General features: G+C 43.9%; 3 protein-coding genes across 5 annotated transcripts in view; 1 reads left to right on the top strand and 2 right to left on the bottom strand.

The window, feature by feature from the left end:
- The window catches only part of LOC138372420 (kynurenine 3-monooxygenase-like), a 270,834-nt gene that overhangs the window by 206,539 nt on the left and 41,221 nt on the right, over positions 1–23,074 (top strand). The gene's annotated exons all lie outside the window — the stretch shown is intronic.
- LOC123764580 (uncharacterized) lies at positions 323–15,305 on the bottom strand. Of its 2 annotated transcripts, none has more exons than XM_045752580.2 (5): positions 15,155–15,305; positions 8,036–8,081; positions 6,802–7,405; positions 1,532–1,678; positions 323–918 (listed from the first exon to the last, which is right to left on the bottom strand). In XM_045752580.2, exons 3-5 carry the CDS (start codon positions 7,306–7,308, stop codon positions 730–732), a joined length of 843 nt encoding a protein of 280 aa, XP_045608536.2. In that variant the 5' UTR covers positions 7,309–7,405; positions 8,036–8,081; positions 15,155–15,305; the 3' UTR covers positions 323–729. The 2 variants fall into 2 exon arrangements, with proteins under 2 accessions (XP_045608536.2, XP_045608529.2); XM_045752573.2 differs by having other exon boundaries at positions 1,532–1,681; positions 15,155–15,304.
- On the bottom strand, positions 17,231–21,607 carry LOC123766760 (uncharacterized; the record flags this gene model as incomplete). Of its 2 annotated transcripts, XM_069337839.1 has the most annotated exon segments (4): positions 17,231–17,400; positions 18,668–18,806; positions 19,760–19,828; positions 21,519–21,607. In XM_069337839.1, coding segments are annotated over 4 exon segments (452 nt in total), but the record flags the coding sequence as incomplete, so codon positions are not given.

Here is a 23,074-nt window from a genome sequence, read left to right as displayed (position 1 = left end):
TTATTTGCTGCAAGTTTAGAAAAATTAGCAACGGCAAAAAACCTAAACCTGGATCAGGTCAGAATGTTATAACCAATTTTGCAGGTTTTGCAGTGACCCACTGCGGGGCAGAATGCGTCTGCCCCGCAGTGGGGTGGGGGCCACTTCCACAAAATTTTTAAATGAAAAATATGAATTTCAGGAAACCACCTTAAGCCTAACAACAACAAAAAAATGATTGACAAGGGTTTTCACAACGAAGGCCATAGAGCTCCCACATGCCGTATACAAATATTTAATAGAATTGTGAACATTAAATGATTTTGGTTAAGTAGATCAAATGTACCATCAATACTTTATTAAACATGTTTACATTAAAAAAGTGCATCACTCAAAATGCAGGTACAGTAATGGGATGAGAGTAGTCCAATAAATGATCCATGTTCAAAAACGCAAAATCTTTATTTTTCCCTCTTAAACAAAGCTTCAGAATTCAACAAAATGGAAAATTCTCTGCTACTGAGAGGACAGTAAACAATAAACCACAGACTTCCAGATGTGATCAAATCCCCCACACTGGCACCAGTTGCCAATAGCTTAAGTCAAATTAACAGCTAATGTAGTATGTAATAATTCTCTTAAATGTTTATCACAAATACAAATTATAGTACTTATAATCTTTCCTCTAGGAAACAAAAAACTAATTTGATAATAGTGGAATATGGCAGTCATGATGTAGCCATATAGTAACTATTCTGCACAGTTAAACAAGAGGGGCTCCACCACGGTGTCCACAGCAGTCTGTGGCAAGGTGCCAAACCTCGCCTCAGTGAGCGCCTCTTCCCATACACCTCCATGCGGCTTATGGCTTGCTACACCTCTCTCAGAGGTAATTACACTCAGCTCACTGATGAGTTGCTCAATCTTCTCTGCAAATATCTGCAACAAATACAAATAACACTTTTATTGTCAATGTTTATCTTGCCTCTAGGAAACAAAAAGCTAATTTATCAAATAATTTTTGTTATTAGTTGTATCAAGAGCACCATGATACAATTTTTTAAGACTAAAAATGGCTTTATCTGAATGTAATTAAACAATTTAATATTTTTTTGTAACTTTAGAATAAGTTAACTAGCTAGTTCTGATAAAGATGCCATTACTATAACCAAAATAAGAATCAAATCAAATGTTTATTCAGGTAAAAGTACATACATAGAAGATTTGTTACAAACAATGTTGGATTTATAGAGCTAGTACATACAATACCTAAAGCCACTAGCATGTATAGCGTTTCGGCCAATCTAATCAACAAAAATACAGGTATCTAATTAGAACTAGTACGCTGTGCCTACTAGTGGCTTTACAAGATTGTAATTACTATATTATGTATCCTTACAATTCCAATGTACCTTCTTGTATACTGTATATATAAATAATAAATAAATAAATAAATAAATAAAATATTATGCCAAGCTAGTTATGATCATTTTCTAACATTAACTATGCCATAATTATACCATACACAACATTCAAACCCGACACGACTCACTGTGAGAGGAGTAATAACACCATCAGGAGCAGCGTTCAGCCCATCACCGTCACTGTAATATTTGGTCAGCTTCCTGTTCAACACATGCAGTGTCTGAATGAGCAGCCGCTGCATGTCCTCATCCACCTTCACCATGTCTAAACACTCCTTCTGAAAAACATAACAGGGATCAGAAGCCTTAAATGTGTGTGAATTTGCTGCAATAGAAACCAGGGTTAGTAATAATAATAATAATAATAAAGTATGTTCAATGTCTTAAATGCATTACACTTGCTTTATTTATTAATTTATATATACAAGAGTTCTTGCATAATAATAATAAATTTGTATTCAGGAAAAGTACATACATAGTTGATTTACAAACCATGTTGGATTTATAGATGGAGCCAGTACATACAATACCTAAAGCCACTAATATGCATAGCGTTTCAGGCAAGGCGAGTGGGGGAGGGGGGGGGGGGAGAACACATACTAAAACTTAATAGTAATTGGGATTAGGTATAAATTGTGTTGAAAAATGAGATAAAAATAAAAAAAAAGGGGGAACATGGCAGAAATCATCACTTGTACAAGTTGGAGAACAAACAGCATTGTTTAAAAATACTAAGACATGGGTTGACATTAGGGGGTAAGGTAGGTTACATGGAGTTAATTACGTAGTACCTGCACTTGGTTTTACTCTTAAACTGGTTGAGAGAGGTACAGTCTTTGACATGATTAGGAAGGTCATTCCACATTCTGGATCCCTTGATTTGTAGAGCATTTCTAGTTTAGTTAAGTCACACTCTTGTAATATCAAATAGGTATTTGTTTCTGGTGTGGTGCTCATGTGTTCTGTTACAACCTTCTAGGAAGCATCTAAGGTCAGGACTAACATTGCAGTTCAGAGCTTTAAATATATAGAGTACACATGAGAGGATGTGCAGTGACTTAATATCTAACATTCAAAGATTTGAGCAAGGGTACCGAGTGCTGTCTGGAACCAGCTGTCCGAGTTTGATATTGTTCTAATAGCAGCTTTGTGTTGAATAATTAGAGGACAAATGATTTTTTGTAGTAGAACCCCAAGCACAAATACCATAATTAAGATAAGGATAGATGAGAGAGTAATAAAGCGTCACCAGGGCAGGGCGAGGTACATAATATCTGATCTTAGAAATAATGCCAACAGTTTTAGAAACTGAAAAGCACTCTTGTACAGCCACTAGCACGCATAGCATTTCCGGCAAGTCCTTACTCTTAATATTCCCCGGAATATGACCCGCCAAATTGTTTAACAACCAGGAACCCATTTTACTGTTGGGTAAACAGAGGCCACAGTTAAGGATTGGTGCCCAGTCAATCCTCCCAGGTCAGGATACGAACACAGGACAAAGTGCTTACGAAACCCCAGGGAAATTTCTTACCACTACTCCACGGGGACTGAGGGACAAAAACTTCCTTATCTCTACTACTCTACTATGTGTCCGGCGTGCACCCATGTTCCCGTGTCCTTCCTGCCTCACACTTGGTAGGTCAATGCACGTTATACAAGTCGGCCAAAAATACTGTACAGGGAAAACCCAAATATTAAGTGCGTGTGTGGGAGATGTAGCACCTCGACAGAAGCCTATTTGAGTGTTTCCATTATAATATCACTCGATTTGTAAGAGTGTGACTCGTCGTTCACTAGTAATGAAGGGTCTTTATTTGTCTAGATAGACTATAACATTGTCAAAACATCTTTCAAAGGTCCACATTCCTTTTTTGGGTAGCCATTTTTGTCAACAGCAAAGTGTACAAAATTAAACCACTTAGTATAGCAACATTGGTGCTATTTAGGAATACTGAATTGGCAGAACTAACACAATAATAAATTTGGTTATATAGGCACAAGTAAATCCAGGTACATTTAAATAATGTCCGATATATTTTTGGCTTCAAAAAATTTAAACTGTGGGCTAGGAGGATATTGATCCCCAGATGTTAATGTGAACTCTGCTCTTGTGGAATGCACCTAACTCTGGTTTTTGTAACATGAAGGAAGCTTTGGAGTTATTATCAAAGAGTAATACACACTGCACTTGCATGCTGGAGGTGGAGGCTACAAACAGAGGGAGAGATTATGTTTTCTATATTATCTTATTATAGGAGGAAAGCAGATGGAACAAACCAAGGATTCTGTTACAACAAACAGAACCCAGAGTGTAATAGTCGACAAAGTCAAATCCGAATCATCCGCCATGAAAAGCTCGGTTTCCCAAGGTACCGTACTTGCTCCAGTACTTTTGCCCCATCCTCATGTCAGATAAGGATACCTGATTTACCCGAGGGTGTTAGTGGCCTCGACGAGGACAGGAAGCCGGTGCCTTGTTGAAAACACAGTACAATACAAACTATAGTACTGTATTATCCCATTGCAGATGACAAATTTTCCATGAGAGTAGACAACAGAAGACATAGCAAACCTCTAATCTGATGTTAAGCAAGTCTTTCAATGGACCAAAAAAATTAACATGTTTATTGAGCAGACGTTCCAATTACTGTGCTATGGAAAATCATCAAAGCAGAAACCACGTATAAAATAGTCAAAACCACACTTTTGAAGGAAAAACCAATGTAAAACATTTAGGAATAATCATGTCAGAGGACTTTACTTTTAGAGAACACAACAAGAATGAACGTAAGAATGTAAAGAAATGTAATTATGTAAAAACATCAATGTTATGTACTCTACAAGCCCAATGTACCTTCTTGTATATAAAGAAAGTTGGTGTCACAACTGCAAGAAAAATGAGAGGTTGGCTAAGACCCTTCTAAACCAAGAGATGCCACGCCAATAATGATACCACCTTAAGACATTAGTGCTCTCTAGGGTGGAATATTGTTGCACACTAACACCCATATTCAAAGATGGAGAAATTGCTGACCTGAAGAGCATGCAAAGATCCTTTATTGCTAGAATCCACTCAATAAAACTAAAATTATTGAGACCGCCTATAAATAAAAAATCTATTCCTTAGAGCGCAGGTGGGAGATGCATAATAATTGACACTTGTGAAATATAGAAAGAACTAGTTCCAAATCTGCACATAAACAGGCCACACGAGACCAAAAGGCATAGTAGGATGTGCAAAATAGCCGCACCGAAGAAAAGAGGTGCAATAGGCATGCTGAGAATTATCGTCATCAAAGGGCCAAGACTTTTTAACACTTACCCTACACACAGGGGACATAACTGTCCAACCTCTCAAGTATTCAGAACTCAACAAGCACCTTCAAAGAATACCTGACCAACCAGACTGACTCATACATCAGGCTGCAAGAGCAGCTGCACGAAATAGTTTGGTAGATCAGATCAGAGACCAGACTGTGGAGGCACTGCTCCCTGGAATCTTCACCATGTAGGTAGACATGAAGGGAGCTTTAGAAGGAACAGTACAGTACTGCACTTGTATAACTAGCATGTACACAAGTGCCTCTGTTAAAAAGGACTCGAGATAACCAAGGAATTAGTTATATGATAACCGAATTAATTATGTAACGGTGGACAATACGGCGGTAATGCTTCACCAGTACCACATTTATCAAATGTTAAAAGCCACTACAGGTTGTGTCTACATCACTGCCAGCACTGTGCTTTGGTCAGGAAAGGGTTAAATTGCATCCAATACCTTGAAAAGGCATATGCGCGTATGCCTTTCCACTGGAGTCTTTCAGCGCCCTGGAGAGGGGGGGGGGGAACCTGCTGCCTGGGTAACAGCTTCTCCCCCGAATCAACCTACCCTGGCTTTGCGCCCTGGTGAGGCCACTCCAGACCAGGCCGACACCAGAGCACAACTCCATAGTCTCCTGAGATTGATGGATGCCTACTACTACTACTACCTTGAAAAAGGCAAATCAAGCAACCCGTTCTCACACTTTCGTATAGTCAATATTGACTTATTTAATAAGTGCATATGTGACATACTAATTTATTGTGAATATTTTAGTTTACCTTGAAAAGCTTCATAGAAAACACCGACCTTACCTAATCTAATCTTATAATTATTACTTAACCTATTATAGGTACAGGTTAAGTAACAATTGTAATTACGAAGCAATAAGATGCTTATCTTAACATACTAAGAAGGTTACGCAAGGTCGGTGTTTTCTATGAAGCTTTTCAAGGTAAACTAAAATATTCACAATAAATTAGTATGTCACATATGCACTTATTTAATAAGTCAATATTGACTAAAAGAAAGTGCGAAAGTGCGAGTTGGATCAAGAGATGTTCCTAATATTTATTCATGATCACATTAACTTGCGTCCACACACACTAGGACCTTTATTTCTACAAATCAGTCTCCGTGGTGTAGTGGTAAGACACTCGCCTGGCGTTCCGCGAGCGCTATGTCATGGGTTCGTATCCTGGCCGGGGAGGATTTACTGGGCGCAATTCCTTAACTGTAGCCTCTGTTTAACTCAACAGTAAAATGTGTACTTGGATGAAAAAACAATTCTTCACAGCAGGGGATCGTATTCCAGGGACCTGCCCGAAACGCTGCGCGTACTAGTGGCTGTACAAGAATGTAACAACTCTTGTATATATCTTTAAAAAAAATGCTGACTAAGCTATGTGAGAATATGCACTAAATACAAACACGGTAGTCCTATTCGTAGTCCTAAGGTTCCGGGTTTGATCCCCGGTGGAGGCGGAAACAAATGGGCAGAATTTCTTTCACCCTGATGTCTCTGTTCACCTAGCAGTAAATAGATACCTGGGAGTTAGACAGCTGCTATGGGTTGCTTCCTGGGGAGGGGGGGCGTAACAAAAGGAGGCCTGGTCGAGGACCGGGCCACGGGGACAGTAAGCCCCGAAATCATCAAATCATCTCAAGATGACAAGTGGTAACCATGCATCACTACAGCTCTCGCCTGTAAACCACACTGTGTATGCCATGTAACGTTTTTATGGGTATGTGGGCCCACAGGCCACTCCAAGCCTTTTAGTTCAAGGTACCCCAAGCCTGGCCTCTTAAATTCTCCCCCCCCCCAGCCTGGGCTTGGATAGTAGAACTCTTAACCCAGACAATTTATACTGAGCATACCTGAAGACATTTCATATGCACGATAATTAAATTATAAAAAATGGAATTAAAATTATAATTAACACCACTTTGGAATGACCGCTTTAAAACAAAAGTATATTGGGAAAAAAAATAGTCAATTACAAAATATATTCTGAATGAAAACCTTCACATGGCATTGAAAACAAATTATGCAACAAACAAATTTGCTAAACCTACCTCCATCAAGCATTCATAATTTACAAAGCTGTTGCCCTGTTCCATTATGTTGGCCATTATTCCCACATCACGCTTGAGCACTGGCCTCGCCTCCAAAGGAAGAATATCCAGTTCTGCAAAACTTTCGAGAGATTTGATTCCAGACTTAACCGTTTCAAGACCTATCTTGGGGCTTGGTCTTTCCATCTTCACAGGTGAGCTTTCTATCTTTACAAGTGAGCTTTCCATCTTCACAGGTGAGCTTTCCATCTTCACAGGTGAGCAAGTTACTCTGGGGCTCAGTCTTTCCATCTTCACAGGTGAGCTTTCCATCTTCACAAGTGAGCTTTCCATCTTCACAGGTGAGCTTTCCATCTTCACAAGTGAGCTTTCCATCTTCACAGGTGAGCTTTCCATCTTCACAGGTGAGCTTTCCATCTTCACAGGTGAGCAAGTTACTCTGGGGCTCAGTCTTTCCATCTTCACAGGTGAGCAAGTTACTCTGGGGCTCAGTCTTTCCATCTTCATAGGCGAGGAATTTACTTTGGGCTTCTTTCTTCCATGTTCGTCATCACTGGAGAGGCAAACATGAGGCTCGCTGGAAGATCTACTACGACGACAAGACCTTCGGGCAAAAACAAAAATCATTAAAAAATTACCAGTACTGTACATTATTAGGTCAAGAATTTTTACCCATAATTTACCCTAGACCTATCATCTCCATCGGCCTCAATGAGACAGGAAGCCAGAGGCTTGTGAAAGGGCTTTTTTGCCGCCCCCCCCCCCATTATCCAAGAGTTTTACTAGTTTTATTTTGAACTAAAGCACTGTCTTGGTGCTTACAGCTGACAGGAAGGTAATTACTGATTAAGTGATCCTTTCTGATATGTCCGGGAAGTGCTGAAACCCTGCTGACACTGTTGCGTGCGTGCGTGCGTGCGTGGGGGGGGGGAGGGAAGGGGGGGGGGGACAAGTAACATTTATAGCTCCAAAGGCAAAACATTACATCACTAATATCAAAGGTTTTCCAAGGTGGTACTACTACCGACCTTCCCCAGGGTGTAACCCAATACCCAGGGATTACATCCTGGGGATTTTCCCAGGGTGTGGGGTCAGGTGATTACCCCAGGGGATTACCCTCCTTTATTTTTATTTTATTTTATTAAAGTTGCCTAATCAGGCCTACACAAGTCAAGTTTCACAGGATCCAGATCAGGCACAGAACAGTTGGACAAAGACTTTGTGAACAACACACCTGTACTGCTCTGAGCCCTCAGCAGTCTTGTCTGGCAGCTGATTTGCTGAAAAAAATACAAAATGAGTTAAAGGCAGAATGTTGGATTTCTATACAATGTATTAGTGGCTTTAGGCAATGTACTTTTCTCATCTCAATACAACATCAGAGGAGAATTCCATGTACTTTTGTCTAAATAATTATTCAAATGAAGAAAAATTAAAAAAAATTGTACTGAAAATTATATCAATGGAAGGCCGCATGGATAAATTTAAATGCAATACTCTTTTGTGAACCCATCATGCCTTGAAGGCAAGTATTTTCTGCAGAAAGGTGCCGATATGTCGAGTAATTTACCCGAAGGCCACTAACACACTAATGGCCTTGACAAGAACAGGAAGCCGGCAGGTTGTCAAAGTTCCACCCCCCCTTTCTAGGGGGTGGAACAAGCTTAAAAAACCCAGCTTTAAAAAAATCAGGGCAAATGGGAGAGGGGGGGGGGCCACCCTCTCCCATTTGCTCTGATTTTTTTTCAAGCTGGATTTTAAATTTTAACAGTTTTGGCACTTACGGCTTCAGTGGGTAGACGGAAATAAAGTACCCTGATGTGTTATATAGTGAACCAAAGAATGTACACTGTTATAAAGGAATACGGACGAAAACGTAAACATACGTGCGTACGTACATCTTTACAGCGATATTTGTAAATCAGGACAAATGGTATGGCCTTTAACAAGCTGCCAGCTTACTGTCCTCTTTGAAGCTACTAGTGTCAGTGGCCCTTAGGTAAATTCAGGTAAAAACTTGGAGGATTTTCTAGGCACCAATCCTTAAGTGTTCCCCTCTGTACACCCTGCAGTAACTGCGTACCTGGTTAACCAATTCTTGGGAAGTGTTGCCAAGAACACTAATGGACAAGGCTTACCGTGAGCTATAGGAAGGGAAAGCTCTCGACGGGCTGCAACCGCTGACCCAAAATGACACAGGCCCAACTGGGCCCAAGAATGTTCACGAGGTAGCATGTAGCCAGGATCCTGTTCGACCGCCAAAAACCCCGTGTCCGAATGTCAGCCCAAGACATAATGCCAAAGATGGCAGCAAGAGCAGCAAACTTACAAACGTCATGGGCACGGGGGATAGACCACAGGCTGGCTGGATTTAATTACCATACTACTAATTTAACCTGAGAGACCCAAACCCGCGAACAAGGAAGACTGGAAACTGGATAAACTCAAAGCGCATTCCTGGACACAGAAGCCGTGGCCCGCAGATAACGGCGGAGGGCCGCAACTGGACAACAAATGATGAACCCCGGCCTGACAAACCAAGCATCAACAACCAAGGACCCCTACGGAAGGCGGCAGTCTCATTCTTCGCCAGAAAAGAGGGAGACGACTGTAGACGGACATACCTATGACCAAGACCTAAAGGGCAAAAATCTCTGCGCCGGAGAAGAGCATGAAGCTCTTCCACACGACCCCCCAGAGGCTATGCCAACAGAAAAAGAGCCTTAGCAAAACAATCCTGAACCAAAGGGGTCACAAGAAACCGAGGAGAAGAAAGATAGGAGAGCACTCTGTCCAAAGACCAGGATGGCTCAGGCGGCGCATGAGCAGGCCGGAGGTGAAAACACACGAGACAGCTTGCAAAATGGTGCAGAAGTAACATCGATATGGAAAGCAACCTGCAGCGGCTCCGCCAGTGCAGCATGATACAAGGCGACAGTATTAGGCATAAGATGACTGTCCTGGAACAACCAAGAGAGAAAGGACACCACCACCCGAATCGAAAGCAAAGAGCAACGACGAAGGGACAAACAGAATCGGAAGGACCGCCAGGAAACCTTATACTGCTGCTGAGAGGAAGCCCGCAGGTGGGAAACCAGCAAGGAAGCCACCTAATCACCAGAGAGATGGCGACAAACACGAGTCGAACACACCAAACGCGAAGACTCGCAAACCAGTTTCGTAACGGACCGGGCCGATCTCCTGAAAGAGGCGGAGCTGCGGAAAAACCTCTGGGTTCCGACACCGGGCAAGCAGCGCCTGAAACCACGGCTGGGCCGGCCACCATGGGAGCCAAGAGGACTACACACCCCTGGCAAGTCTCAAAGCGAGCCAGGACTTGGAGCAATAGCTGAACCAGGGAAAAGAGGTATAGGAACCCCCACCTCGACCAGTCCTGCTGAAAGGCATTGATCCTGACAGCCTCGCAGTCGGGGAAGGGCGCCACATATAGCGGAAGACGCCTCGACCATGCCGACGCGAAAAGGTCCACCTCCGGGTGCCCGAATGTCTGGCAGAGCCAACTGAATGAGTTGGTGTTGATCATCCATTCCGTGGACAGGGGAACGAACCGGGACAGGCCGTCTGCCAGGACGTTAGACACCCCCCAGACGTGAACCGCCAGGAGAGCCAAACCCAGAGAACTCAGCAGATGTGTCACCCAAAGCGACCAATCCCAAAAAACCAAGGACTGCATCAAACCCCCTCGGTTCAGATAATGAACCACTGGGGAGCAGTCTGAATGGAGCCTGATAATTGATCCGCGGGCGACCCGAACCCTCCAAAGCGCAAACCACACCGCCGCGAACTCCCGCACCGTGCTGTGGACCCGACGGAAGGACGGACCCCACCGCCCCTGGCCGGCCTGGTGAGCACTGGTTACAAAGCCCCAGCCGAGAGACGACGCGTCCATGAACACATTGAGCGAGGGTTCGGGAAGGCGCCAAGGCACAGAACCCCGAAAAGCCGGCAACGCAGCAGTCAACACAAGGCCCCCGGGGGACGAACCCAGCGATCGCGAGAGAAGCGGAAGGGACATCCCCGAAGGAACCAGAACAGCCGATGAAGCCAAACCCGACCCGGCTGGTAGACCAACATCGTAAAGTTCATGCTCCTGCACAGACCTTCGAGCAACCGCCGGGTGACCCGGAAGCCCCCCAGAAACAAGCACAGGCGAGACCGCAGCCGGAGGAGAGACAAGGAAGTGGTCCGAGGGTCCCACACAAGACCCAGCCAGGACCGAACCTGGGAGGGAACCAGATGCGACTTCCTCCAGTTCACCAAGAACCCGAACCCGGCGAGCTGGGAAAGAACCAAATCCCTGGCAAGCACACGTGGACTGACTGGGAGCCCAAAACCAGCCAGTCGTTGAGGTAAGCCAACACTCGAACACAACAGACGCTGACGGGCAACCACGACTCTGGTAAGGTGTGTGAACATGTGAGGTGCCAGATTCAACCCAAAAGGGAGACAATGAAAGCAGTAACTCTGACGCCCCACAACAAAACCAAGCCAGTCCCTGAATCCCAGATGAATAAGGACGTGCCAATATGCGTCCTTGAGGTCCAGGTACACCAACCAAGCGCCCGGTTTCTGTTTAAGCCGGACCTGGGACAGAGTGGTCATCTGAAACTATAGGCAAGAAACCCAAGGGTTCAGACAGGACAAGTCCAGAATGAACCACAGGTCCGCACAGTCCCGTTTCAGAACTGAGAACAGGCGGGAAACCCACCTGAGAGACTACGTCATTTCGACCATGCCCAATTAAGCGCACCCACTCCAAGATGACCCGACAGAGCACAGGTGAGGAAGCCTGCCCTGTCAGCCAGAAATCCCCCCAAGGAGGAGGAGCCACCCAACGCCACCGCAGGCCGAGAGAAACGACCCGACAAGACCACAAATCTTGAGACCAGGCGTGAGCGAACCGAGTAGGCCTCCCTTCCCCCCACTGCCCCATCAATGGGGCAAACCACAAAAGGGCCGCTGCCCCTTACAAGAACAAGACCTGTGTGCAAAGCGAACACCGCGCCGACCAGGCACAGGCGGGACAGCAGGCGGCACCGGCACCGAACCTGACACCTGTAGCCTACCCCGACGAACGGAACTGCGAGCCCTGGCACGACCCTACCGAGAAGGAACCCTCCAGTTCCCCTAGAGCAACCACAGAGGCCTCAAAAAGCAGAGGACAAAAAGGAGAAGACAACCGAAGAACCAAGGCCCAAGCAGACTCCAAGGAAGAAACGAGTACCGCCTGTCAACACGCAAACCACGCAGCAAGAAACCGTAGCAATGCCTCTCGTAAGATCGGCGCAAACAGCTTCAAAAGAGCAGACGACGCACGAGTAGCCGAGACTAAGGCGCCAGACCCAGGAATGGCCCCAAACGCCTCTACATCCTTTGCAAGCCAATCCGAAGACAGCTCCAAGAGGGAAAAGAAATGCAGGACCGAAGCTAAAAAGCTACGAGCGCTCAAGTCTTCAGCCACAAGTGCAGTCGACAGGGAAGGAACCTGCACATGAAACAACCGCATCAACATCCCGCAAAAGGGCAGGAGCAAAAAGGCACTCATTGAATGCTCAAAGTCGCCCCCAGGTAAACCTGGACCACTGTCAACGCTTAGCGCCACTCAAACGTGCGGGTCCAATGGAACGAGTCCCAAGCATCCAATGAATAAAGGGACAGTCTGCAAGCCAGGACGACCCCGAAACCTCATAACACACCCAGTAAGGACACGATGATCCAAACCTGAACGAAGAAGGATCCATTATGGAGGCTTACTCTGGGTCATACAGGCGGTAAGCCACAATGGCTGACTGCACCTCAGACGGCGAGATGCGAGAAGCCAAAAACCTCCAGAAAGACGGAACTGAAGAATCCACAGGGATACAGAACCAAACCCGGGAAGAAGCAGAACCCAAGCGCAAATCGTACGCAGAGGGGGGGGGGGGGGAAGAAAACCCCACTCCTTGCAACAGTAAGCCCTGCTCAGAAGGATGGAAAATCCAGGTGGGGTCCAATGGAGCCCCAAGGGCCCCAAGTCAGCTTCTTCCCAACCATGTGAACTTCCACTCCAGGCCCCGGGGCTGAGTCGTTCCCCAAAGTTTTATTTTGTTAGTTGGCCTCACAAAATAAAAGCTGGGGCAGCTGAAAGAGCCGGAAGGGAAGGGGCCCACTGGTCAGACCCCGGAGCATCGGCAGGAGGAACAGAATGGAATGCCTCTGTAGCCACCTTGGACGGGGCAACCCCCGAAACTGGCTGAGTCTCAGAAACCTCTAAACCCTGAAGCCCTCAAACGCTTAGGGGCCGGAAGCAGGGGGAAGGGTTGGGGGACCGAATGAACCATCGAAGGGGAAAAATGAGAGGGCACAGATGGAACCAAGGCCGAAGCGACCAACACCCCCCCCCCCCCCCTCAAGTTCAATTAAGTCCCTATAGGCAAAGTAGGGCAGCCTCGGGGTGTCCGGGGAAGCGACAACCCGAGCACATTGCAATAACCTAAACCTACCCTGCAATGTGCGTGCTGCCTGCACCCGAAGAAAATCATCATTAGTCTGGGTGAATCGAGTCACGAACAAGCAACAAAGCTCGCAGGACTCTGGGTCGAATGTGTCACCGACCCAACAGGCAGCATGACAGAAATACAATGAGTGTTGCCCTGAGACAAGGGGACAGAGCAACTCTCAAACTCGCACAAAGCAAGAGGGAACGCAAGGGTTCCTCCATCGGACACTAGTGCCCCCGCGGGGTTTTCCAGGGCCCCTAGACTTGGTCTGCTAAGGGTTATCCCAGGCAGGGCACTGCTAACCGGCGCCCCAAACTACCAAGAAAACTGCTAAAGGCTGAACCCACGGGATGTGTCCACTCACGAGGGCGAAGCAGGGGGTGCCACCACACAAAACTGCCCTAAGAGAAGGAGGGTGGGAACAAGGCAGACCCCCCCCCCCCACCAGGAAAAAACAAAGAAAAACCACCTAAGTGAACAACGTACCCAGAGGGAACAGAGCCAGCCACTGTTATAGGTGAAAACTGGCTACACAGTACCCTTCGCCCCACCAGTGCAATACCTACCACTTACCTCAAGGTAAACAAGGGAGGAAAACCCCCAAACACTCGGGGCAGCCAAACGCCAAGTATTGAAAGGCCAACAGAGGTAGACCCAAGGCGACTTGTGGAAGGGAACCCCAAGCCCCAAGGGCGGTACTTACAGGGCACTCAGGGAAGGTGACCCTAAGCACATGCAGCCCGAGTACCTGAAAATAATACTCCAGGCTCGTACGACCACATATTAGCAGCACTGAAAATGAACAGCACAGAAGACTGGAGCCACACGACCGTGTACGATCCCATTAGCCGAGGAACTGGGGTGAGGATCGCCGGCAGGAGGGTCTGGGGCTCCCCCTTTCCCTTCCAGGAGCTGAGCTACCCCCACAGTGGAGGGGAGGGGGTGGGGGGGAGAGCTGCGCAGACATGCGGCGCGGCTCGTGTGGCGTCATGCTCATTTGCCCGTTTTTCTTTTGGGGAGTTCTGTCCACTCGTTTGATGATTTTCATTGTTAACCAGAATAGGGATTTGTTTTGAGGTGCTTACCTTTCTGGATGCCAGTCCCGGTCGATGGCAGATATAGAATGCTCCAAATCACATGCGCATTTCTATGGGCCATTGCTCCTCGTGCCTCTGAGGGGGGCCAGGTTCTGGCTCGTGGTCCCCGGTAGACTAGAACTCCACCCACATCGACTGATGCAAAATAGTTAGGGTATCCATATCAGCCATGAATAGCTCCGGGGAGCCATAGGGGTTCCCCCATCCAGTAAAGTAAATTTTCATACCTGTGCAGGTTTTAGACCATACTGCTATAAAGTGAAGTGGATTATCTTGTGTCGATTCCAAGGATAAATGTCCCTGTGGGTTGGTCTCTGACCAGGCCTCGTGGTTGGTGGTCTGGTCAGAGTTGGGACCAAGTACCAAAGCTCAACCCTCTAACAAGCACAATTAAGCGAGTACCACTTCCCACCACCATAGCAAATAACAGAAGGTTTGTCAACATCCAGAATGCATTCATAGTTAAACCATCATAGTCGGGGGAGCCGGTTGGCCGAGTGGACAGCACGCTGGACTTGTGGTCCTGTGGTCCCGGGTTCGATCCCGGGCGCCGGCGAGAAACAATGGGCAGAGTTTCTTTCACCCTATGCCCGTTACCTAGCAGTAAAGTAGGTACTGTACCTGGGTGTTAGTCAGCTGTCACGGGCAGCTTCCTGGGGGTGGAGGCCTGGTCGAGGCCCGGGCCGCGGGGACACTAAAGCCCCGAAAATCATCTCAAGATGACATAATATATCAACGATGCTTCACATTACTTACTGAAATCAATAATGTAGTTATGAATCTTCCCTTCAAACTCTTCAATTTCTTTAATGTCATGAGCAAAATCTTCATCTGGTTCCCTGACGTATCCATATTTCACTTCCTGTCAAATGACACCAATAAACAGTATAAATATTCAGATTTAACATGGCAAAACAGTTTTTAAGCCTTTTCATTCCTAAATTTACTAAAATTTACGCCATTCAAAAGTAGAACAATGAAGTACACTTTCACCACCATAGTATCCCCTGCTTTGTGCTACTCATTCATTTCAGTGATTTCAACTCAAACTACAAAAAGGTACATAGGGTTCTGAAAGTAATGGAGTCGTACATTCTGGCGAAGCCACTAACACGCACAGCATTTGCCACAGGCCCTAAGTTAACTCTCCTAGTACTGTATTTTACCATGGTACCTAATAAATAAATTTTTATTCCAGAAAAGTATAAACATAGTTGATATACAAACAATGTTGGATTTATAGATAGAGCTAGTACATAATACCTAAAGCCACTAATACGCATAGCATTTTAGGCAAAGTGAGGGGGGGGGAACAGACTAAAACTTAATAGCAATTGGGATTAGGTATAAATTGTGTTGAAAAGAAGGAATAAAAAAGGGGGAACATGGCAGAAATCAGCAATTGTACAAGTTTGTCAACAAACAGCATTGTTTAAAAAAAAAAAGCAAGACATGGGTTGACATTTAGGGGGTAAGGTAGGTTACATGGAGTTAATTAGGTAGCACTTGGTTTTACTCTTAAACTGGTTGAGAGAGGTACAGCCTTTGACATGATTGGGGAGACCATTCCACATTCTGGGTCCCTTGATTTATAGAACATTTCTAGTTTGTTCAAGTCGCATTCTTGGAATATCAAATAGGTATTCGTTTCTGGTGTGACGCCCATGGGTTCTGTTACAACTTTCTAGGAACCTTCTAAGGTAAAGATTGGTATCACAGTTCAGTCTTAAATATATAGAGTACACATGAGAGGATGTGCAGTGACTTAATATCTAACATTCAGAGATTTGAGTAAGGGTACCGAGTGATGTCTGGGGCCAGAGTTGGATATTGTCCTAATAGCAGCTTTGTGTTGGGTAGTTAGAGGACGTAAATGATTTTGTATAGTAGAGCCCCAAGCACAAATACCATAGTTGGTATTTAAGGATAGATGAGAGAGTAATAGAGCGTCACCACGGCAGGGTGAGGAACATAATATCTGATCTTAGAAAGAATGCCAACAGTTTTAGAAACTTTTTGATATATTTAGAATGTGTCTCTGGAAATTCAGCTTGTGGTCGATGAGAATACAAAGGAATTTTCCATCTACTATGTTACTAATTTGGATATTGTTTATTCATAGATTAATTTGATTTGAGGACTTGTTGCCAAACAAAATATAGAAAGTTTTGTCAATGTTAAGGGTGAGTTTGTTGGCAGTTAGCCACAGATGGACTTTATTTAGTTCAGTATTCACTGTAACATTAAGAGCAAGGGGGTCAGGACTGGAGAAAATGAAGGTTGTGTCATCAGCAAATACAATTGGTTTGAGGTGTTGGGAGGCATTTGGAAGGTCATTAATGTAGATAAGAAAGAGGAGAGGGCCAAGTATGCTGCCCTGAGGAACACCAATGTTGATGGGTAGGGTGGGAGAAATTGAATTATTCACAGAAACATACTGGAGCCTGTCAGTAAGATAAGAGTGACGATATTGGAGGGAGTGACCTCTAACTCCATAATGAATAATTTAAGATGATGATGTATCTAGAATTACAGTGTATGTCTAGATCAACATCTTTTTATCACCACTTTGAATTCACAAAATACAGTACTGTAAAGATTGTCATTATATACCTGTCATTACATTTGACATTTATTTATTAAAAAATATTAAAATTACAAAACGAAAGGCAAATTAATTGCAAATTCTGCGTTAGCTTCACGACTTTCACAAAAGCAATGTGCGTGTTGGTGGCTTTGCAACAATGTACCACTTACATCAACTATGCTCACATAACCCTTTATACCTTGTGTACACAATAAATCAATTAAAAACCTCGGCTACTCTCTCTACTGGAAGAAAGATGATTAACTCGCCATGTATTTCTTGTTGTGGACAACTGATCGCAGGTGTGTAAACATTGTTGAGGCGTTGACCCTCTCTACCTCACAGTCTCCCTGACACAGCTGACATGTGAAGCAATACTGACCACAGATGCACTCTTTGTACACAAACTGCACACCTGCATGTCATACAGTATATATATAATACAGTATACAAAATACATGTGTGCACACTTGTGGCTTTCATTGTAAACTACATGATAATTAGTTATTTTACAAAATTCATAAAAATTGTACCTATTAATCACCAACCTCGTCCTCTTTCAGAGATTATAACTTGATGGTCTTAGCCAATTTAGATAAAGCCAATTTGACGAGCATGAAAACCTTAAACAGCATCAGAGGTCACTAAGGTCACTACAACATGTTCAAAGTAGTCCCCGACATACAAACATCTGATGTAGGCCCGAGTGTCTTTTGCATCTGAAGCTTCTATCAAAATAATCTCATTATCTCCCATAATACAAATGGCGATGCTTTTACATCTGTGCGGCGTTCTGTTATTTTTATATTGTAATCCCAACCAATTTTGTTTTATTTCTGCTGTGCTATGTGGCCGAACTGGTACACTCCCTCAATCAGCAGTACTTTAAAAGCTCTGTAATTCTAATTTTGGAATCTTTAATGAATTCACATTTTTAGTTTTGTACCTTTTTACGAGTCTGGACGATGGGGGTATACAAACATTGGTCGACTAGCGTGACTGGAAAACAGTCTGGAAAAATTTGAATTATGCTTTTCTGAAATATACTGTACTGTACTTCAATATATATGAAATGTAAAGTTTTTGTTATATTTAATTCATAATTAACCAGTGTTCATATTTACCTTTTTATAGAATGTAAGTTTGGGGTTAAAGCTCAATTATATTTAAATTTAATAGAGCTAACCGCCACAACACTAATTTATTACCGAGGGGAGAGGTAACCAGTGTATGGATATGTTCCACTTGTACCGAGGTCCCCCTCTCCCACTTGCTAACCTCAAATTACTGACCCCTCCTGCAGGATGCAACCCCACAAAAAAGTAACTCTTGGGGATACCTATTTACTGCTTGGGGAACAGGTGCATTAGGCAATAGGAAAAATAATCATTTCTGTCTGCCCGGGATTTGTACTCTGAATTCTCCATTGTGAAGAGAAACCCGACTGTACTACTGGGACCCTGTGAAAGGAAAGTGATGACGTCACTTTCCTTTCTCCAGATATGTATTGGGTTTGACTTTTAGCCATGTTATTTTTTTCAGAAATAACATCAAAAACTTATTAGAAATTGCACAGAAATTTAATCTGATTTTCTACAAGTTGAGAGCATAATTGATAGTGCTCTGTTGATCCTGTAGACTAGTTACAAGATTATTTACCCTTCAAACTCTCAATGCCTTACCAAGGATGATGAAACGGGTAGAGTCAATTAGGTCCTCTAAAGAGCCTTTCAGGAAGATCCCTTTGGGCTCGTTGAGACGCCTGTGTTCGAGGGTCCTGCCCTTGTTGACACTCTTCGTTGATGCTGCCTGCTGCTGTCTCTGAGACATGGTAGAACAATACTTGTAATGGGTAATATGCCGCTCATGTTAATGGGCAACAATTGTTTACTTTGTGAACCTGTCTCAGAAATGAGTCTTTCCTGTGGCAGAGTTAAATCATGTAAGTTTTGGTTAAAGCATGCAAGTTTCCAATATATCCTATACACACAGGATGTGAAATCAAACAACCTGAAATCTTGATTTCAGGTTCAAAGGTGATTTCAGGTTCCTAGTTTGATTTCAGGACCTGAAATCAAACTACCAAACTGATAATGGCCCCTAACTACGAGCCCACCATAAAGCTGCAACCCCCCCAGCCTCCCCCTCCAAAGGATACCTGATCAACCAGGCTGTGACTCGTACGTCAGGCTGCAAGTAGCCGCGTCCAACAGCCTGGTTGATCAGTCCGGCAACCAGGAGGCCTGGTCGACGACTTGGCCGCGGGGACGCTAAGCCCCGGAAGCACCTCAAGGTAACCTCAAGCTAACCCCACGGCTCTATTCTAAATCAAGTTCCGACAGCAGATGATGCACATGATGGTTGGCTAACCAACACAATCTGATCGGTAACTGCTTGGGTAACCAAATGGACAGCCTTGTCATTGACTACAGAGGGGACATCAATAAGCACTGTGGGTTGGATGAACGGACAACACAAGAAGCCTCGTCCTTGCAACTAGAAAAGTTGAGCAATCGCATGAAAACAGGTCATAGAAAACACAACATTTTACACTCCAATTGTCTGGCAATGTAAGATGAACAAACAATATTTTATCAATAGTTCCCCATGCAAGTGCACTTGTGTCTCTGGCAAACTACATTATTCAATTTCTGGTAAATTACTGCCGATACTAATCCCCAACACAAATCCCCCCCCCCTCCCCCAGTATACCCGAGCAACCTGTTGATATCGGCACAAGATGAGCAGGTGGACACGTTTCTTTATAAGCTCACCCTCTTGTGGCTCTTGCCGTTGTTGTGCGAGGAGAAGGGGCCAAAGGATGTCAGCTCAATGCGGCATACCTTGGGGAAGAAAAGTATGCATATACTTGATGCCCGAAATGTTGTCTTAACCACCAAGTGGCACATTATCAACGAGTAATGTTGACTAAGCTGAAAAATATTACTACAGTAGTGGATATTGTGCTCACTGGGTTGTTACAGGCAGTATTTGGGGAATACAGTACATGCTTGATAATTTATAATAAATTATGGTGTATATTAATGATGTATATAATATACAGTATGATTACTGTATTCACAATGTAACCACTTTAACAAGTCCATTCCATATTTCAAGAATTACTATAAACTCTATATAGAACACACTGGAGTCCCCATACAACAGCCCAGGATAGTGCACAACATAACTATATAGAACATACTGGAGTCCCCATAAAACAGCCCAGGATAGTGCACAACATAACTATATAGAAGACACTGGAGTCCCCATAAAACAGCCCAGGATAGTGCACAACAAACATTGCACAAAATACAACAATATACATCATTCAGTGCCACTGGTCAGTGCAGTTAGATAACAGCCCAAAGGTCCCCGGTTCTATTCCTGGAGCAGAACAGAAGCGTTTGGCCAGTTTTTTTTTACCTGATGCCTCTGTTTACCTAGCGGTAAATAGGTACCCATGGATCAACCAACTGTTATAGGTTGCATTTTGTGGAGTGCTGCTGCTGTCTGTGTTCTTTCCTTTGCAAATGCATTTAGTACTGTGCTGTAATTACCTAAGTGTAGTTAAGGGATGAGAGCTACGCTTGTGGTGTCCCGTCTTCCCAGCACTCTGTCATACAACGCTTTGAAACTACTGACGGTTTGACCTACACCATCTTCTCAATTGTTCCAACCGTCTACCACTGTTTGCAAAAGTGAATTTTCTTATATTTCTCCAGCAGCTTCGTTTCGTTAGTTTAAATTTATGACCTTGTTCTTGAAGTTCCGGATCTCGGGAATTCTTATCAATTTTATCGATTCCTGTTACTATTTTGTACGTAGTGACAATATCCCCTCTTTCTTCTATCTAGTTTTTGCATATTTAATGCCTCTAACCTCTCCTCATAGCTCTTGTCCTTCAGTTCTGGGAGCCACTTAGTGGCATGTCTGCACCTTTTCCAGTTTGTTGATGTGCTTCTTAAGATATGGGCATCATACAACTGCTGCATATTCCAGCTTTGGTCTAACAAAAGTCGTGACTTTTCGTAACTTCATAAATGTGTTTGGACTTTTTAGCGATAGGTTCTCAGTAAGACATGAAGCATATCACTTAAAACTTAGAGACATATTAACCCCTGCACTGTGCACCTGTTTTTGACACTTTAGTGCAATTACTGATATTTTTGTTGTTTTTATGAATGTTAAGGTAATGTCAAAATGTTTCCAAACTAACTTTTCATTTCAAAACACAAGGAGTGATGAAAACATTAAAAAACATTAAAATGTAGCCTATTTAAAAAAAAAATAGTACAACTCTCGAAACGAGATTTCTCGGTTGGCGCAGCAGTGGTTAACATTGGGGTAGATCTCGCTCCTGCATAGTCGCTGATAGACAAAGGTTTTCTAACTCTTGGGTACCTATCAACTACTAGGTGAAGAGGCATCAGGTAAAAGGAAACTTGACCCACCTGGGGACCAACTGTGCCTCCTGTGCCGAGTCAAGGATGTACAACACTGCCAGGCAACACGCACACATGCTAGCAATACCTGACAGAAAATGACGAGACGTGTGCCCTTCTGGCTGGCAAGATACGACACACTGTAGTCATTCCCGGGCAGCGTGTTGTACAGCACATCTGACGGTACCAAGCTCACCATTACACCTCTATGCATGTAGTACCTACACTATATTCCATAAATCAATGCAGGCAGCAAGACTGCTGTATCCTTGTAGACACAGTATTTAAAATTAAAATATTTACTTTTGTTGAGTTTGTAATCTCGGTGCTCATTTCTTCCACTTTTCTCAGTGGGTATTTCTTCCACTCTAGAACACATTTACAGTCTTCAATATAACTTTCTTATTAAACTTCATCCAAATATTATCCTCCATAATGCACAGGAGCTGTGATGAGGGTTCAAACCTGTGCAGTGGGTATTCCCAGACGCACGCTCTAGTCCACTGCGACACGTCATGGTAAAAGAATGGCAATACAAGAATTGAAACATGTTGTGGCACAGTGGACTAGTGTGCATCTGGGAACACCCAGCCCATAGGTTCCAACCCTCATCACAACTCCTGTGGATTTGTTCATTGATATATTACAGAGTGATTTTTGTGTGTATCCTCCATGATAAACACAGAGACCACATTTGACAATTTTAACAAAAATAGTTTAAAATTATGACATGGACAACTTGGCTAGCAGGCAGGACAGTGCCCCCAAGACCTTGCTTCCCTGTAGACACCTACAGGTAGGCAAGTACATGTACTGAACAAGGCTGGTGGAATGAAGACCTTACTTCCCTGTAGACACCTACAGGTAGGCAAGTACATGTACTGAACAAGGCTGGTGGTATGAAGACCTTACTTCCCTGTAGACACCTACAGGTAGGCAAGTACATGTACTGAACAAGGCTGGTGGTATGAAGACCTTGCTTCCCTGTAGACACCTACAGGTAGGCAAGTACATGTACTGAACAAGGCTGGTGGTATGTAAGGCAATAGCTCGTCCAGCTAACATGGGTAAATTGTGACGTATCAAACGAGACTGAGTAAATACAATTCAAGAGGAAGCCATGTGCTGCAGCTGTATTAACCAAGTTTGGGAAACCAATTGAAAACCACTCTGCAATGTGATTGGGATATATTGGGAATTGTATAGTACTGTGCAAGTATGGGTGCACAAGACTAGTCACCACTGGCAAAAACAATTTAATCCCTTTTCATAATTGCATTAATAGTTTATAACATGATTTAATGTTTTATAATTATTAATCATCCTGGTTACATAGAAAAGTTTTAAGTTTTAGTCTAAGTGTTTTCCCCCATCTTGCCCAAAATGCTGTATTAGTAGCTTTAGGCATAATAAGTACTAGCTCTGTCTAGACATCCAACATTTGGTTTGTAACTCATCTATGTATGTACCTTTACATGACTAAACATTTATTTATTATTATTATTATTATTATTATAAAAATAGTACTTATTCACATTAGCACCCCATGGTATAAGAATTCTCGCAAGCAAAAAGAATCACGGTTTGATTTTTAGTAAAGACGATGATTGGGCACCATGCCACAGCATCCCTCTCCTTTATGAT

Source organism: Procambarus clarkii, chromosome 5 (assembly GCF_040958095.1).
Source record: "Procambarus clarkii isolate CNS0578487 chromosome 5, FALCON_Pclarkii_2.0, whole genome shotgun sequence".
Classification (NCBI taxonomy): domain Eukaryota; kingdom Metazoa; phylum Arthropoda; class Malacostraca; order Decapoda; family Cambaridae; genus Procambarus; species Procambarus clarkii.
The sequence above is the reverse complement of the archived record's forward strand: the minus strand, read 5'-3'. Positions and strand labels throughout refer to the sequence as shown.